We start from the raw sequence: 17,877 nt of genomic DNA, 5'->3' as shown, positions 1-17,877 counted from the left end.
TTTAAAGGGCACTGCCAAAAAGCTTATCTGTCCCATTTTAGCTGATGTGCCACTTTTGCTGACTTCACCCCATAACTAACCATGGTTTTATAGATTTACCATGATAGATAAACCATGGTATTCACAGTAAAACAAATGGTAATCAATGTTCCCAAAAAACATGATTAACACCCCAGACAGCAACATAGTGTCAGCCAAGATCCGGCCCGCATCTGGTACGCGTGGAATCCACATTTGGCCCACCAGATGTGACCCGGATCTGGGCCGAAACTATGCTGCTGTCTGGGACACTTTGACTACAATAGCCTAAAACCATTTTGTCCAGATACACCAAGCAGACAAACAACAACACAAACAAGAGAATGTTAACCTGTTTTCACAAGGCTATATGTCAAGTTAGCTCTATAGCCTAAGTTTTGAGTCAAAAGTCTAATTAGGCAAATTGTGTTATCTACAGCAGTGTTTTGTTGTTTTCAAAAATTTTAAAAGAATTCCTGTCAGGATTTTTTCTGTGTCCGCACTACCGAATTGTAGGCTACAATTGGCGCCCCAATGCAAACATTAATATAAAAAAGACCATTAATGTGATGTAGGCTACTTGCGAAATATAAAAGTGCAATAAAGTGAAACATGAATACTGACCGTGCTGATCTTTTTTTTTTTTTTTTTTGGTTAGGCCTACTTAAAGTGATTGAAAACTTTGCTGGATATGTAAATAGCCTACTCGCTCTCGTATAGAAAAATAATGCATTGCATACTTTTAAGACCCCTGTTTTTACTTTTTGACCCCCACGTGCTATGTCATGTGGACGCGTATTGCACTCTTTCCTACTTATTTATAGCCGGCCACACACATAACGACCTCTTGACATTGAATAGTCGCACATTCAGATTTTGAATGTCTCTCTTTGCTTAATATAAAACAGGAAGATGATGAGAGAGAAGGGAACCATTTGAATGAAGGCCAGCGTGTTCCACATCGAATCATTACATAATGTGGATATCATGGGAATAAGGGGAGGGGTTAAGTCCCACTCCTGTCATTGGCATTCCACTAGGATACAACAAATGGCTTTAAAACACATTTGGTGCTCCATGATTAAGTATCTCAGATCTCGACAGCACCATCAATCCACTTATTTTTGGCATTTGTTTAGAGGAAGAGCTCACGAGAAGGGGCGGTGTTTAAGCCTTTATAAACCTCCGAAGTGAGTTCAAACTTGAAGAGCAAACGCTTTCCTGCTTTATAGACTCCCATTATAATAACAAGGCACTACGAATTTTCTGAAGCAGTATTAGTCTATTTGGTGGTGGTTATTTTTCCACATTCATCCCAAAAGAATGGACTTCGACTTGCCTCCTTCTCTCCCGGTGAGCGGCATCCCATGGGACAGGGTTCTCCCGCCATTATTCCCCCGGTTGAACGGGACGATTGGACCTTACTCATGGACCCCGACTGAACTATTAATCCCGGTTTCCGAACACACCGGAGCAGCTCAGGTAAAATAATGCTGTTTCTTATAAAAATTTCCACAATTAAGTTAAATATGTGGTGACTTGTTATAAACTACTACAACTGCCAAAAACACACAATTAATATTTTATTAAATAAAATGTATAAATGTGGATAAATTAAAGTGTTTTACAGTAGGCCTAATACATTCATAAGAAATTACAAAACTAAAAACGCTTGTTTGCAAAGACAAATATAGGCTAGCCTACTTGTTGACAAATGGCTCTCTTGTAAATAGACGGTTTAAATTAAGTTGATATAAAAATATATTATATAAAGAATTAGTAACAGAAGGACTAGTGGTAATAAAATACAAAGCTACAGTCTATAAATAAGTTACAAGAAATGCCAAAATTTGGATGAATTATTCAGATTATTCAGATATCTCTCTCTGCAGTAGAGTTAAAAATGTCCTGGCAATTGATTACATTTACTTTCTTTTCAGGTTACCTGTGATAAGAACGGGTTTACTGTGGAAGTTGATGTGAAACACTTCAGTCCTGAGGAGCTGCTGGTTAAAGTAGTTGGAGATTATGTTGTGGTTGAGGGAAAACATGAACAAAAAAAGGTAAGATACCCAGCGTTTCTTTGTAACGCTGATGTATTAACATGTTTTAGGATTATCAGATGTTACCCCTGCAATAAAACACTCTGTACTGGACATTTGAGACATGACTTTTAAGAGCATGATATATGTGTTTGTTCAATCCTAGGATGGTTCAGGAATGGTGACACGTCAGTTTAACCGGCGATACCGGATCCCAAATGGAGTGGACATCATGGCACTGGAATCGGCCGTGTCACCGGAAGGAATGCTAGTAATCTCAGCACCTCTGACACAAGGAGACAATTCCAGACTGTTAAATCACACCGGACCATGATGTGCACACACACACACACACACACACACACACACACACACACACACACACACACACACACACACACACACACACACACACACACACACACACACACACACACGTTTGGATTCTTTGCTCTCTTAACATGTTATTGCAAGGCACTTAAAGCGCTCATCTTTTCGGTTTCTCACATAACGCAATGGTAAAAAGACCAAAACAGACTTGCTTCCTCTCACTCCCACTTGTGGCAGTGGACTCCTCTAATCAACAGTTAATTCCAAACATACTTGATTCCAAGCCAACAAGAAGATTGTATTCACATTTTCTTCACACTTGCTGTCGGTTTAGCACACATCCTGCAATAGTCCGCGTGTTAACCGGATCCCCTGATCGAAAGCTCATACACAGCCAAACCCAAATTATTTTGTTTCGCATAATGTCACACTTGCTCACTGTGGAGATTTGTACATATTTTTTTAATTTAAATAATTATGTTATTTTGTTCATCTAATATTTGTGTGATGTACAGTTTGAATATAAATAAATATAGTGTAACACTTGTTTATTTGCAAAGGTCTTTATTTAGAAATACATTCATTATTGTTTGAATCCACAACATAAAACAGCAGAAATAAATAGTAGCAAATATAAACATGATAATGTGTACGACACATATTGCATCTTTGATATATTAAACGTGTGCCTCAGAGCTGCTGGATCATCATGTCAACCTCACTGGAAAATAAAACAAAAATCAAGTCACTGAAGTTGCAGTTATTCACTAATGCAGATTTGTGTAAATGTATGTCTAAACAGTGTTGGTGAAAGTTACTCTTAAAAGTAATGCTTTACAATATTGAGCTACTCCCTAAAAAAATAATTAATTGTGTTACTAAGTTGTTATGCAAAGTAATGCATTACGTTACTTTTGCGTTACTTTTCCTCACCTGGGCTGGGATTGCTTGTTTTTTAATAATAATTAAAAAAAAGCTATTTTGGCTAATGTAAAGGTTCTTGAAATGAATAAGCTTGAGGCTGAAGGAAATGCAAAATCACATCTGTCCAGTAGAGGGCGCAGCTAAAAAAAACATTTCAGCTGTGCTGCCATTCTGGACTGCAGAAGAATAGGATGCAGGTGGAAAAAAATTCAACACTCAGCAATAAAAAGAAAATAATCAAACACAAATGTGTTGTTTATTTACAGTCATTTTGCCTATTGGATCATCGAAGGTCAGTAGCAAATACACTGATTAATAAAGTGAGATTAAATACATAAAGTATATATTTGTGTAATTTAACATGTTAATGCAGATTCTGAATTCGCATTTCACAGTTTTTATTGATTTTGAGGAATACTGAATGTGTTTTTGTGCGAGTGAGATGAGTAAATGCTTACATTTAGTTTAGAGCTAGTTACAATAATCATCATGTTCACACACAACTCCTCTGCACTTACGATTTCTCTCAACATGAGGGACAGGAGAGCTGTCAGTCAGTACATGAGAAAACAAAGTAACTTGCGTTACTTGTTTGAAAAAGTAAATCAGATATCATTTTGTGAATTTAAAAGTAATGCGTTACTTTACTAGTTACTTGAAAAAAGTAATCTGATTAGGTAACTCGCGTTACTTGTAACGCATTACCTCCAACACTGTGTCTAACAGATAAAGCATAGATATTCTCACCAAATTTTTTCCTTCACCCATTTCCTTTGCTCTCTGAGGACTTGCAACAAAGGATCGTCTTCAAACTCCTGCCCATCCGAGTCTGTTATGTAAGATATGTGATATCAGGATAAGAGAAGAGAAAAAGTTGTTTCTATATTTATGTATACAATACCATTCATAAGTTTCTGGTCAGTAAGGTTTTTTTAAAGAAAATTAAATTGATTAAAAAAAAAGACAAAAGACTGTTACAAATAAAAATGGTGTTCTTTAAAGGGGTCATCGGGTGCAAAATCCACTTTTATATTGTGTTTGCATATAAATGTGTCTTTGCCATGTTTTAATCCTCAAAAAGCCTAACACTCTCAATAATCAAGCCTTTGGATTTTCTGAGCAATATGATGCCATATTGCTCATGCTCCGTGCTCAACCATTGACGGACTGTCCCGTATTAGCATATTTCCCCCGTATAGAGTCCACCAAGGCAGTCTTGTGTCTTCCCATGGAAGAGAGGGGTGGGGTGAGCAGTCGCTCATTATCATTTAAAGAGACATGCACCAAAACAGGTCACTGTGGACAGAGCTGTTTTTGAGAAGGTTAAATGGTGTTGTTTTACACAACCATTGAGGAATTTTAACCAAAGTATGTTACAAACTTTACATGAAGACCATAAAGAATCATACCAACTTGTGGAAAATGGGCATTCGATGACTAGGGTTGGGTACCAAAACCGGGCACCGATATGGAACCGGTAACGTTACCTAAGTATCCGGTATGTGACAGGACCGAATCAAAATGCAGATTTCGGTGCCTCATTTCAGTGCCACTTATAATGCCTCAGCTGTCTGTTGAAATATTTGTCCTCTGGTTCTCCGAAACTGAAGTAAAAAGCATCATCACCGCATGTGATCGCTAGTTAACCCTTTGACGCGTACGATCGTTCACACTGGTGTGATTAAAACGTTCAGATGATGTGATCAACAAATTCTAAATTCAAATCTGTGTTCTCGCGTTGGCTGGCTCTCATTTTCTGACATATATACAATGTACTAGCATTGGTATAAGTTCAATCTACATTGAATTCTGTTGTTCTAAGCACACCTTGACGGGTCAATCATGCTATTTATAACAGGCTAAAACACTCAACTCTAGTCTTACGTGACCAGTTAAATGCAGGTTGTCATACAGTTTTACAACTGCCCTACCTTCTGCATCCTGCATGAGTTGATCTATGACCTCGAAGGGTTGCTGCACACCAGGACAAGAAGCAACTGGGGATTGTGGGGGTGGAGGTGGGGTATATGTTGGGGAGTCTGAAGAACTCTCAGTTTTGCACAGGGTTGGGGAATCTGTCTCTGCAAAAAGCACTTCAGAGACAACCTGTCAATGTCAAGAACAGCGTTTTAATATTTGCTAGTCTGTTTCAAAAGAAAATAAGAGATCACGTACAGTTACTGTTAACCGTATAATAAACAGGATGAGATACAGCTAGTTGGTTGAAATATCGATTTCTCAATTTTAATTGATTCTCATTTTGATGAACTGATATGTATTCTTAAATCCCAAGAATCAATCTTTTAGTCTTCTGCTGTTTTCAGTTGATGCTTGACCAAACGTTCACTAAACATTATCTTAGCGCGCCTCCCATCCAATAATCACAATAAGCTATATTCTTTGATACTTTTGATATGAAACAAAGTCTCAGCTTTCGAATTGTGTAAATTTCATTACAAAATTGAAACAATAAATTCTCTTTAATGTGGCGTGACAGATCACTGCACGTGAACTGATCGTCTCTTCTGATTTACTTATAGTTCCAGCACAAAACAAACATGAATGAAGCTGAACATCATGTATCATGTCGCAGAAAGCAGCGAAAACAGCTCGTAAACAACATTTACCTCAGGAAAGATAGAATAAAACTCTTGAGAGGAGGATTTTGTTAAATATAGACACTATTACACATACATCATATTTTTACTTGATCTGTTCTTCAATATCATGTTTTAAATCATGTTTGAATAAATCTGTCATGAAAAGAAGATTTAATGCCACCCACCGAATAAAAACGATCATTAAAAAGTTATTGTTGTAATATTATTATAAAATCTGTATTATGTGCAATTTGTTTTCCTTGAGAAAAACTGCCATGTACCGCAACTGATAAATATCTAAATTAATCGAAATGGAAATGAATTGAATGGAGATTGTGAATCAAATGGAGATTTGAATTTAATCTTCTTAATTCAAAATGAACATTTAACCCTATTTACACATTTACAAACTAAAGGATCATGTGTCAACATCTTCAAAAAACTGTAATGTGTCATAAAACAAGCCCACAAACCTGTCCTAGAGCATTGTGTATAGGTGAGGGTGGTGGTGCTTGATTTCCAGACAGTTTTCCTCGTGTCGACCTTTGACCCTCTTCCTGCCACCTGTTATTTACACTCGGCTCCTCCGGCTTGCGATTGACCCCTTCATGACCCCTAGAATTTCTAGCCCTCATTGGAATGCTGCCTCGCTCGCCACCATGTCTAGAAATGTAAGAAAATGTTTCATATTAAACATTAATAGTACAATTACATGTTATTAAACACTTGCAATGTTATGTCTGGTTTGGTCACAGTCTGTTTTAGGACAATTATGTAAAACATCTAAAATACCGTTCAGATTTTTTCTTTTGGTATGAAGGTTTCTTCTCACGTCTCTCGTTTTCAGTCTGTCTTTTGACTGCTGTGACTGCCGGCCACCGGTCCTCTGTGCTGTCAGAAGTCTGTGGAGATGGAGAAGAGGACCTCTTCGATCTGCCGTGCTTTTCAGTAGTTTCTGGGATACTGACTTGTGTTCTGATTTGCTTGTGATGCTGTGGTTGGGCAGAAGGGGTTTCAAGATTCTTTTTGACAGTGTTCCTGGAGCGCTGGGGAAGGGGTTTAGGTTGGATATTGGGGTCTGGTTGTTCCCGGGTGACATCAGGCTGAAGTCTGGAGATGCTGGGGCTTGAAATGGGGAGAGCAGACTCAGGGACTGGAGGTTCGAGGCTAGCGAAGGTGACCGGAGTGAATGAGAGATTTGCTCTCTGATGAGGCGTGCTGTCTAAAGTGCTATGTTGTACCTTCTGAAAGCAAACAGAAGAAAAATGTATTCATTACAAAGGTTTGCAGAAAGTAAATGTGAAAATCTTAACACTGGTGAGTCACATGTTCTATGTGGGTCCCATTTAGGAAAAAACAATGTGAAATGCAATTTATACAATGCAACTAACCATATATAATCATGCATTTATGATAGCAAAATAAGTAATCAACCTTTAAAACAATTCCCATGTTATTTAAAAAAAGAAAACTGGAAAAAAATATTTTCAGTACGAATTAATGCATCATATCATACACAAATATTTCCCGAAAAATATTAATAAGTTAAAATGTCTCTTTATATTTTATTATATTATTCAAACTTTGCACGTGACGTCACAAGTACTGGCTGGCGGGCAAGAACGTCGTTCTCTAGCAACGAAAACCAGTAAACTAATCAAGGATCTTGCCAGGACGTCGCCAGTTTTAATATACAAATGTTTGTGTTTTGAGGTGTAAACGACATGCCAGATAGTTGTTGTGCGATTGGATGCACTATTATTCAGCATAATCGGGTTAAGAACGTGCATGTAAACGTGCTCAAAGTGAAAGTAGAAACGGACTGAGCTTTAAGCATCTGTCGCTGCATTAACGCCGCGTTCTCTCAGAGACGACGATGGATATAACGGTATAGCGATCTTAATTTACTGGCTTAATATTTCTCTTGTGGACCTACATTAATGACAGTAAAAAAATGGAAGAATATTTCTTTTAAAACAAGTTTTTGAAGCTGCTTTTGATTTTCACAGATTTTTTATGCTGTTCGTGAACTAAAGACTGTTTTTAGGCCTATCAATTTAGTGATATTATTAATATTTAGTAATTGTATTGTTTTTCGTGTTATTAGTGTCATTAAACGTTTTGTTAGTGTGCTATGGAAACAAAATAGCCTCACTATACTGGCTGGCCACTGTTTGTCGCCATTTTGTCAGCGTTTGCTGCCCGCCAGGTATCCATGGTAGTCACGTGACTGCAAAGTATGAATAGGACACTGCAATATAAAGACTGCAAAAAACAAAAATATTTTTAATCATTTGACTTTTTGGGAAATATAAAAAATAATAATAATAAAAAAAAGTAACCCTAATGTGCACTGAGGCATTGGTTCACCTGGTTTGTTACTATAGTGTGTGATGGAGGTATATGGAGAAGAGAATTGTGGGAAGGGGCCTCCTGACTCCATCGTCTGGCCTGTTCCATCTTCCTCCTTAGACGCCACTGAAACAGGATGTCATCTTCACGACGGACACCTGACCCCTCAGAACCAACTGCTGGTGGAAAAGACATTCCCTCACACAAACTGGGCTCTAAAACTACTTTTAGAGACAGAAACAAACAAACAAAAATATCTAATGCAATTTTATTTTTCTAATATAAATACCTTGCAGGCCAAAACGGCAATTATACCCTTTCAGTTTGTTTTTAGTTAACTGCGCATATTTACAAAACCACTTCTTCTTTTTACAGCATTTGTGGTAAGAGGTGCCGGTGCATTTTAATCTGATAAGGATGTGTTTTTGAAATCGGCAACACAAAGATGTTCTGAAAAGGATAAATAGTGTGCAGCATGTTACATGACACTAAATGTGCTGATGATGTTCTTTTATGTGTTACACCTGTTACTTACTGTTGATTGAGCCCATTAAGGTGGACATGACTGGTCTTCGGACCGGCTCATCAGTGCTCACGGGGGAGGAGAAATCGGAGCAGCCCAAACCCTCAGAGCTGATAGGCACGGAGCCACTGCTGAGAGAATACTCACTAAAAACACAAGGTTTAAATGCTTAAAACCTTAACTAGTCAAAGCTAATGACTCGAAGTGAAATCCCAAAGTGGAATATGCAGTCATAATGCAACCACCAATATACTTCATAACTGTTAAGTTAAAGAAAAGTAAATACATTACCAACCAAACAAAACCATATTCTTTCCATGAGTGTTGTCACAACACAAGTAGTGGCTGTCTCGCTAATATACCTGATGATTTAGAGTTAATAACGTACATGCAATTTACTATTGTGCAAAAAAACTAACAGAAAGCACAGGCTTTTGTGTCTGGTTGTTTTTCCGTGGGTGCTCGGACATTCACGGAATTGGCACCTTTGACTGATATTATGACAATATATGTTCAAAAGAATAAAATTTATTTGAAATAGAAATCTTGTAATTATAACTGTCTTTATTGTCTCTTGTCTGTCTACAGAGCTGCTTTATAGATGAATTAAACATATTTCATAATTTGACGATCTTTAAAGCTATTGAACAGAACTAAATCAACACTGAACTGACGTCAGATAAACATGACATTATTATCTTTTTAGAGTTGCTTTACAGCAGAATTTAAATCATTATTTGCCCGTTTACCACAGCAAAGCTGCATTGAAACAATCTCTATTGTATAAAGCGCTATAAAAAATAAAGGTGCCTTGACTTTTGAGCAATGTAATGCATGCTTGCTAAATAAAAATAATACAGCTCACTTGATTGTGAAACTGTATTGACTTTCACACAGAACATTCAGTCCTGACACTCAGGCAGGAAACTGAAAATGTTGGTGGTCATTAATCGCTTGTGAAATGACATTTCCCCCCTTGAGTGAGTGAGTGAGTGTGTGTTTACAGTATGTGTAGCGGGGCTCTTACCTTCTCTGCAGTAAACGGTCGGCCCGCTCCTGTAACTGCAGTATCGCTGGTTCTTCTTGGTCACAGTGCGATGACTCAGATAATGACTGGTAGAAGTCATTTGTGGTGGAGATTACAGGAATAAATCAAAAATAGAAAATAGTTATAGTCAAAAAGCATTTATTTGATCCAGTACAACTGTAATATTGTGAAATATTACAATTTGAAATAACTTTCTATTTTAATATATTTTAAAATGTAAATCAGATAATTAAGATGATGTCTGTACAGAATTTTGTGGTGAAGATCCATGAAATGATCAAAAACTCTAATACTGTCACCAGTAAAAACAGTCACTAAGGCACTACTGACTACTGACATTTAAGGACAGCCAGGGATAGTTTCCATCAGGCATGTTAAATCATTGCTGAGGACAAGACCACGAGTAATGGCCTGCAACTCAAAACAGGGAATGTGTGCCAAGGGTTGCATAACAACTCTCTGTTGTGGGGAATTTATAAATGTATAAATAACATTAGATGCTCAATAGACACTGCTTTATATCAGCTGGTTTGAGTGAGTTCTTCCTTTAACGCGGACGCATTCTAGAGTCGTCTCCATAAATGCAACATGCAAGTTAAACAAAGCATTACAATACCGTTCCTGCCGATCTGTGCAATTTTGTTTTGTTTGTATATATATATATATATATATTTACACACACACAGACAAAGTACATTTGTAACAAATATTTGGGATCGGTTGGATTTTTAAAAATATTTGTGAAAAAGTCTCTTATGCTCACCAAGGCTGTATTTATTTGATTTAAAAAAAACAGTAAAAACAGTAACATTGTGAAATATCATTACAATTTAAAATAACTGTTCAAAAGCACAGCATTCATTTGAAATGGACATCATTGGACATCATCAATGGACTTTTGTAACATTATAAATGTCTTTACTGTCACTTTTGATAAATTGTATGGATCTTTGCTGAATAAAAAGATTGATTTCTTAAGAAAAAACCCCCTCACTGCTCTAAATGAAGCACACTCATGGTGGGAGATTTCCCAGCTACCACCACTAGATGGCAACAATCCTCCACCACACTGCAACCACATCTGGCAACATGAGGAAATACATTGTTTTCTTCTCACATACAGCATAAACAATTCAACCGCAATGGCAACATATATATATATATAAGACCTAGCCAACATCAATATAATCAATATAACAAACTGTAAATTGTTCAGCATTCTCTTTAACATATGGTAAAAATGACTTTTATGAAATTATGCAAAACCTACCAGCATACTGATGTCAAGCATGTGTCTAGCTGGAGACAGTGTGGTTTCATCATGCAGTAGCTTTGAGATTGGGCTCTGGGAGCTGGTAGGGCCATCCTTCATGAGGTCAAGTGGATCTAAACACAGGATATACACACACAAAGGAAAATTATCTGAAATACTTTATATTATCAATCCAAAAAAATAAATAAAACATGTATTTTTCTAAGTAGTACAGGCCTGTATTAATCAACTGGGTCAGCTCACCTCTGATATGTTTTTCTGATGTTTGCGTTGGTGTTGAAGTGGATAGAGGGGATGTGGACATCCACCAAAACGGCTGATCATCTCTTCCCACTGTTGCCTGAAGCTGTCTTTCTTCGCGACTCTGTGGCCTTCCAAAACGGAAGCGTTCAATGTACCTTGAAGGATTTCATTGCAAGAAGGATGTCACATAACGAACAAGCAACAATATATTCTTAAATGTAAACAAAAGGGTGTTTTAAATGTCCCAGACCTGCTCATCTGAGAATTAGGCTAATGTGTCACCAGACTCACCACATGCGGAAACGTTACTCTAGAACACCACTAATAAGGAAAGCTACCGTTGACATTCAATTGCATGGTTCACTACATAGAAAATAGTGTGTGAAATTACTGGATTTTTGACAACTAAGTCCAGTTCCAGATGTAAAAAAGCGATTAATATATAATAATAATAATAATGTTTAAGCGAGCCGAGCCAGTGGTGCCGAGCCGTACCATGCAGTGGAAGAGCGCCCTAACACAGAAATAGTACATACATTTTTATATCACACATAAAATATATATACACATGGTAACATAACTGCATCTCTGCAAATCTAATATTAATTGAATCTTTAATTCCCACGCTATATGCAAATTCACGGTCCTGTCAATGAAAGCAAGATATGAGCTGAATTTTATTTATCATTAGCTAATTTCAAGAGTGGTCAGCACTGATAAGATAATTTAGTGTCACTACTTTTAATGAAGACAACTGTGTCTTGAACTTCACGATGTGAGCTAAACTTTCAGTTTCATTTGCGGCAGTTTGCACATCGGCTTGTTGAAGAGATGCTCAGCCATATCTGTGGTAATGTGTGTTGCAGCAGCGCTGTCATATTTGTGAACCGGAAGCCATTATAAAGCGCTCTCGCATGTTCATTTATTACATTTTGGGAGGAGTAAAATGTACATGAATGTGACTTCAACACTAGATGTATTTTGTTCAGTTTCATCTGGAATATGAAAAAGTTTCCTCTGAGGGCATTTACCTCACGATTGGATTTGGATCGGAAAGATCAGAGAAAATTGCCATATTTTCAAATATACACAACCTTCAGTAAGAATAAAAAAAAAAAAGGTATTTTATTCAGCAAGGATGCATTACACTTGAAAGTGATATTAAAGACATATAATGTTACAAAATATTTCTGTTTCAAATAAATGCTATTCTTTTTAACTTTCAAATCGAAGAATTGTGAAAAAAAGATTATCACATCATTTCCCATAAAAATATTAAGCAGTACGTAGATTTCAACGTTGATAATAATGATACAAATGTTTCCTGAGCATCAAATCATATCATGTTTTGAGTCAGTTCACTAGTGTAATAGCGCAAGCTTCTGTTGTTGTACGTCACATGCATCACACACATGACCAGCGTTGGCCAATAGTGAGCCTATGTGTGACGTAACTCTACGCTACCATACTAAGTAGGGATGGGCATGATTAATCGACGATCGATTATTGATCATTAAGAATTTCGTCGATCACGTTAATTTGTTATCGATTATCATTAAACTAATGCTGCTGCGTTGCGTAGTGTGAGTGGAAAGTGAACGTGTTCCCCGGGCTGGTCAAGTTAGCGCGGAGGTACCTGTGCATCCCGGCAACGTCAGCCCCCTCAGAGCGGGTGTTTTCAGCGGCTGGACTGAAGCCTTGTTTACACTCGACGCGTCCGCACGAGCGCGAAGGTGAGCGCGGCAAAAATGACGTCATTGCGGTATTCGGTGTTTCACAGGCGAGCGCGTCGAGTATAAACGCCTCAACGTTTGGGGAGGTGCGCGCGCAGTCTGTGGAGACTCGCGCTGCAGAGCCAGGCGAAAGTGTAAACGAGGCTTGACGGTCGGTTGCGGTCGCGTCTGACCTCAGATCATGTCATCAACATGCTTATCTTTCTCAACAAAAATCAGTAGACTGATGTAGAAGTTGTATGTGAGTTACTAGTTATTTTTTATGAGGCTTTGTTAAGTAGCCTAGCCGAATTGATTGTTACAGTAGGTAGGCTAATCTTTCTCACTCTCTTTCTCGACTCCGTTCTTGGATAGTTCTGAGTTACATTTTGACAAAACCTGTCAGATCTAAGTATTATTATGTTTTTGGTTAAGTTATTGTTTAACATGATTTTTTTTATTATTTATTATTTAGAAACAAACGAGGGTCTCTGTTTAAGAACGCAAACTCGCAGCTGCAGGTTCCGTTGCTTTCGAGCACCGCAGCGCATATATATCTTCAAGTTTAGCCTAACCGAACGTCCAGTTTTACTGCCACAAGTTGATCATCTTGTAATAAAGATCCAATCGAGGAAAAACACACTGTATGTTTGTATTTTCATTGCATTTTTAATTTATAAAAAGTATATAATATAAAAATAAATAATGAATTTGAATATAAAAATATTAATGATTAATCGATAGTCGATCGTTAATTCTCCCGACGATCGACTAAGAAAATTTAATCGAATGCCCATCCCTAATACTAAGTTAACTGACTAGAGGCCCATAGAGAAGGAAATGAATAGTTGAAATAAAGTTGTTATTTTTGTTTGTTTTTGCGAACAAAAAGTGTTCTCGTCGCTTGATAAACTTAAGATTGAGCCACTGTGTTAATAACTTTTCGGGGCTGGCAAGTGTCAATCTCTGAAGAAGCCTATGGACTAGTATGGAGGAGTGATCCAGCTCTCAGATTTCATCAAAAATATATTAGTTCATGTTCCGAATATGAACAAAGGTCTTACGGGGTTGGAACAACATGAGGGAGGGTAAATACTGACAGAATTTTCATTTTTGGGTGAACTATCCCTTTAATACAATACAATATAATATTAATATAGCCGAATGTTCTCATTTCCTATATTGTTTGTCAGACAATAGAACAAGTAGCTAGTGAATGACTACATATTTTATATGTGTAAAATTATCTGAATTGAGAGAGTTCAGGAACTGCGTGAACTAAAGCACTGTGATAGTGAGTATTACAAGTGATAAGCACAAGAAAAGAAAGGAAAATAAAATGGTCAAACTAAATTCTTTAAATATACAACAAAAGAGAAGCAGATAAGTGATAAGTCCGTGGAAACAACACTGCTCATTCACGTCTGTCAGCTGGCGTGCTGGTGCTCCTCTCAGCCATTCACTGAACAGGGTAGACGCAGAGAGAGGTGTGACGGCAGAGAGAAAGCAAGACCTCGCGCTCGCAGGACTGTGCTGGCAACATTTGGAGGTTACTGAGGTTTGTCTAAAAAGTCGCTAGATTTGTTGCTAGTCGCTTTTTTTTAAAAAGTGTCGCTAAAGGGGTCTGAAAAGTCGCTAAAAATAGCGACAAAGGCGCTAAGTTGGCAACACTGTGTGTGAGGTATACTTTTTTCGGGATTATTTCATTAAAATGTAATACACGCCTTATACCTTCGCCCACGCCATTGGATTCCGTCGTTGTCGAGTAACGAAAGAACAACCAGCGCTGTTCTTCAGTTGTTTTCCTCTGTGAACATGCACTCATGGATGTCTGACAATTTCGTTGCTTTTTGGAGTTCAGATTTAAAAACGTCTAAGATATAGAGGCCACACTCGTTCTGCGGTGCCGTTGATCTTACGGAACAGATAGACTAATAATATGCTTATTTAACTTTTTAGTGTTAAATAAAAAGTACCGTCAGATGACATCCTGCAGGTGTCATTGCTTTCTCTCCATCCCTTAAACAAGTGCAGATTTCTAGTACATTTACTTGAACTTCTAGGTAATATCTATCAGAATTGAAAATGGACTGAATAAAGCTCTCTACGACTGACATGTATGTGCATGAATCACTTTCACACACACGCTCAGAGCAAATATTGTAAGTTACTGTATGATAATACATTTTTATCTAGCAGAATAATAATGCATCACAATACACATAGCCTCACGGTTAGTTATGTCTTTTAACTATTATAGTATTTCAAAGGGCAAAAACATGAACTTTAACTATTGGCTTTAGGCCTACTTCTTCAAGTCAGCTGTCACTTTAGCGCGAGGCCAGTAGCACATTAGCTCCTTAGCCTGAGCAAACTCGATCACGTCGAGCTAAGCGGGCGTAGTTTCAGCATCCAGGCACCTCAACTCCACCCAAAACCCACCTTTTTACCCATTTTCGTTTATCCGGGAGTGACGCGTGGCGACGCGCTGCCAAGATGGCAATGGCAGACTCCGCCCACTTTAGGCTTCAAAAACGCTCTTCAGAAACCTACGGGTGACGTCATGGACACTATGTCCATATTTTTTTACAGTCTATGGTTTTTGTTTACCCTAAAAAAGTGACAATTTTAACATGCCATTTAAAAATATCTGTGGGTATTTTGAGATAAAACTTCACATACACACTCTGGGGACATCAGAGACTTATTTTACATCTTGTGAAAAGGCCCACCCCTTTAAATCTAGCAGGTTTAGTGTCTTGTGTTGCAAATCCAATGAAAATCCAGTGAGGATTCTCTCTGACCAATCAGTGATCTGAAGTGTTTTCACGTCACATTTTAGTATCGGTATGGTACACTTGGTAATATTGCCAATAGAGATGTCTCTTACTTCGCAAGAACTGATGGTTCATTTGCCCCCGTTGTCACTGGTGAAAGCATGTTTCTCATGGCTTGCATCTGAGCTTCAGAGCAAGGAGAAGCATTAGTGTCGTCTGTGGAGTAACTCGGGTCCGTAGAAGGCCAAGACTCTGAGAAGTTCAGCTGGCGTTCATTAGACGAAGGAGGGCAGAGCAGGACACTACGTGATCTTTCATGGAGAACCTGGTCTTCCGTCCTCAACTGTGGAATCTGAGTAGGAGGATGTGGAAGACTGGGTGGCTCAGCAAACCGGACAGGACTCAAGGCCTGCAATGCAAAAAAAGACAACATCACAATGTGCTTTTGTCAGTTAAAGTCATGTTTTTCTAATCTCAGCACTTGCAGTTAGCAGTTATCATTGCATTGAGATACCAATCACTTGTTGAAGTCACCATGAAATCAAAAAGGACAATTCTTGTTTTTTATGCAATGTTTGCAGTCTATTTTTTTAATTAATGTGCCCTCATAATCTTTAATCAAAATAACTTTCCCTCCCTCTTGCAGCGACATTCTTTTCTCTGACAATGTGTTTAGTGCTGCGGGGGCGGGACAATCTGTCACTCACGAGATCGACCAATAGCAAACCACAACCATCCCACCATCCAATTCCCAATGGACAAAATCAAGTCCGGCCCTACATTTTTTCTTGTTTGAGAAGCAGCCACATCTACTTACTTGTTGATCACATTTTGAATAAGAAAAAAAGTATAATATAACCAAGGTGAAATTATAAGAAACAAAATGATTTGTTTGTCTGTTAGTTTATCTCACTACCCGATCCGAGTCGTTCTTTTGTCATATCACATCCCTCATAAGCTGAAGCTATGTAGTTGGTATCAGAAAAATAATTGATTAGTTCACCTCCTGAGTCTTCGGGATTGAGACGTTCATTATTTTGTCACATTACTGTATGTTGTTTATATGTAGGTTACTTATATGTAGGTATATGCTTTATCAAAATTGATTTTACCCATCACACTAATAAAGTTTGAATAATTTCCCAACTCTTTACCACATTCAATGCTTTGGAAAAGAATGCTACATACTGCCTACTATTAAAAATATATAGTATGCAATGCCACTATGCAATGGTTTCATGCATTACAAGTCTACCATAGTCATTTGTGTACTTTAAAATGAATTTTGCTTCAAATTCAAAATGCACATGCTGTGTACATTATACAGATAGAGGTATGCTATTCCAAACATGTATCTGCCAATTGCAACCTACAACTATTGAAAGCACATAAAACAAAGTGTAATGAAAAGTCACTTCTCTCACCAGCCTTCTTTGTTGCTTAGGGATTTTTCTGAATCTAGATGGGCTGTAGTGGCTCCTGGACAAAGGAGGGTCTGGAGGAAATGGATTCTGTTTTGTGAAAACAGCTCCACTGCTAATAAAAGTGAGAACGTGTTTTATATCAACATGATGTAACGTTAATACAGTTTAATCTGATCCTTTAAAAGCATTTGACATGCAACAACCCACCTTGATCTCATAGTTTTCAAGCAAATCAGTTCTGCTCAATTAAAACAAAAGAGGCAAGTGGAATTTCATCATGTAAGTTAGGATCCATGAATATCTAAATAAAGACACAATTTAGTGCAACTGCATTATGATTCGAAAGAGTGTTTATGTTGCACGAGCGTGGACTGTATCTTAACCGTCGCGTGAGTAAGTTACGTTACTAAGGGATAATTAAACGGTCATTTAGCACAGTATTTATTAAGACATGCGCTATTTTAAATCTTAAAAACAACACATATCCGAATATAAACACAATCGTATTGCACATTTGTTGTATAGACTGATAATTCTTCAAGAATGTATCTCCGCTTACTTTTCGAATTGGGTGACCGTGTTGTATCCTGGGATATGCAGTCCGAACACTG

The 17,877-nt window shown here is 37.7% G+C and overlaps 2 protein-coding genes across 17 annotated transcripts; one reads left to right on the top strand and one right to left on the bottom strand.

Annotated features, from left to right (window-relative positions):
- Positions 1-867: 867 nt before the first annotated feature.
- hspb6 (heat shock protein, alpha-crystallin-related, b6) lies at positions 868-3,138 on the top strand. Of its 2 annotated transcripts, XM_077207861.1 has the most exons (4): positions 1,214-1,500; positions 1,959-2,081; positions 2,227-2,409; positions 2,498-2,577. In XM_077207861.1, the coding sequence occupies exons 1-3, from the start codon at positions 1,342-1,344 to the stop codon at positions 2,392-2,394; spliced, it is 450 nt and encodes a 149-aa protein (XP_077063976.1). In that variant the 5' UTR covers positions 1,214-1,341; the 3' UTR covers positions 2,395-2,409; positions 2,498-2,577. The 2 variants fall into 2 exon arrangements, with proteins under 2 accessions (XP_077063975.1, XP_077063976.1); XM_077207860.1 differs by having other exon boundaries at positions 868-1,500; positions 2,227-3,138.
- Positions 2,938-17,869, bottom strand: proser3 (proline and serine rich 3). Of its 15 annotated transcripts, none has more exons than XM_077207842.1 (14): positions 17,826-17,869; positions 17,474-17,567; positions 17,267-17,378; positions 15,956-16,251; positions 11,354-11,508; positions 11,108-11,223; positions 9,817-9,902; positions 8,802-8,935; positions 8,285-8,487; positions 6,707-7,158; positions 6,388-6,577; positions 5,246-5,420; positions 4,062-4,143; positions 2,938-3,111 (listed from the first exon to the last, which is right to left on the bottom strand). In XM_077207842.1, exons 2-14 carry the CDS (start codon positions 17,482-17,484, stop codon positions 3,081-3,083), a joined length of 2,043 nt encoding a protein of 680 aa, XP_077063957.1. In that variant the 5' UTR covers positions 17,485-17,567; positions 17,826-17,869; the 3' UTR covers positions 2,938-3,080. The 15 variants fall into 15 exon arrangements, with proteins under 15 accessions (XP_077063957.1, XP_077063956.1, XP_077063963.1 ...); XM_077207841.1 differs by having other exon boundaries at positions 8,285-8,490; positions 17,826-17,867; XM_077207848.1 differs by having other exon boundaries at positions 8,285-8,445; positions 17,826-17,867.
- Between the last annotated feature and the right edge of the window lie 8 nt (positions 17,870-17,877).

Source organism: Siphateles boraxobius, unplaced genomic scaffold (genome assembly GCF_051911475.1).
Source record: "Siphateles boraxobius isolate OS27281-9 unplaced genomic scaffold, OSU_SipBor_1 6, whole genome shotgun sequence".
Classification (NCBI taxonomy): Eukaryota; Metazoa; Chordata; class Actinopteri; order Cypriniformes; family Leuciscidae; genus Siphateles; species Siphateles boraxobius.
This window is presented reverse-complemented; position numbering and strand designations above follow the sequence as displayed.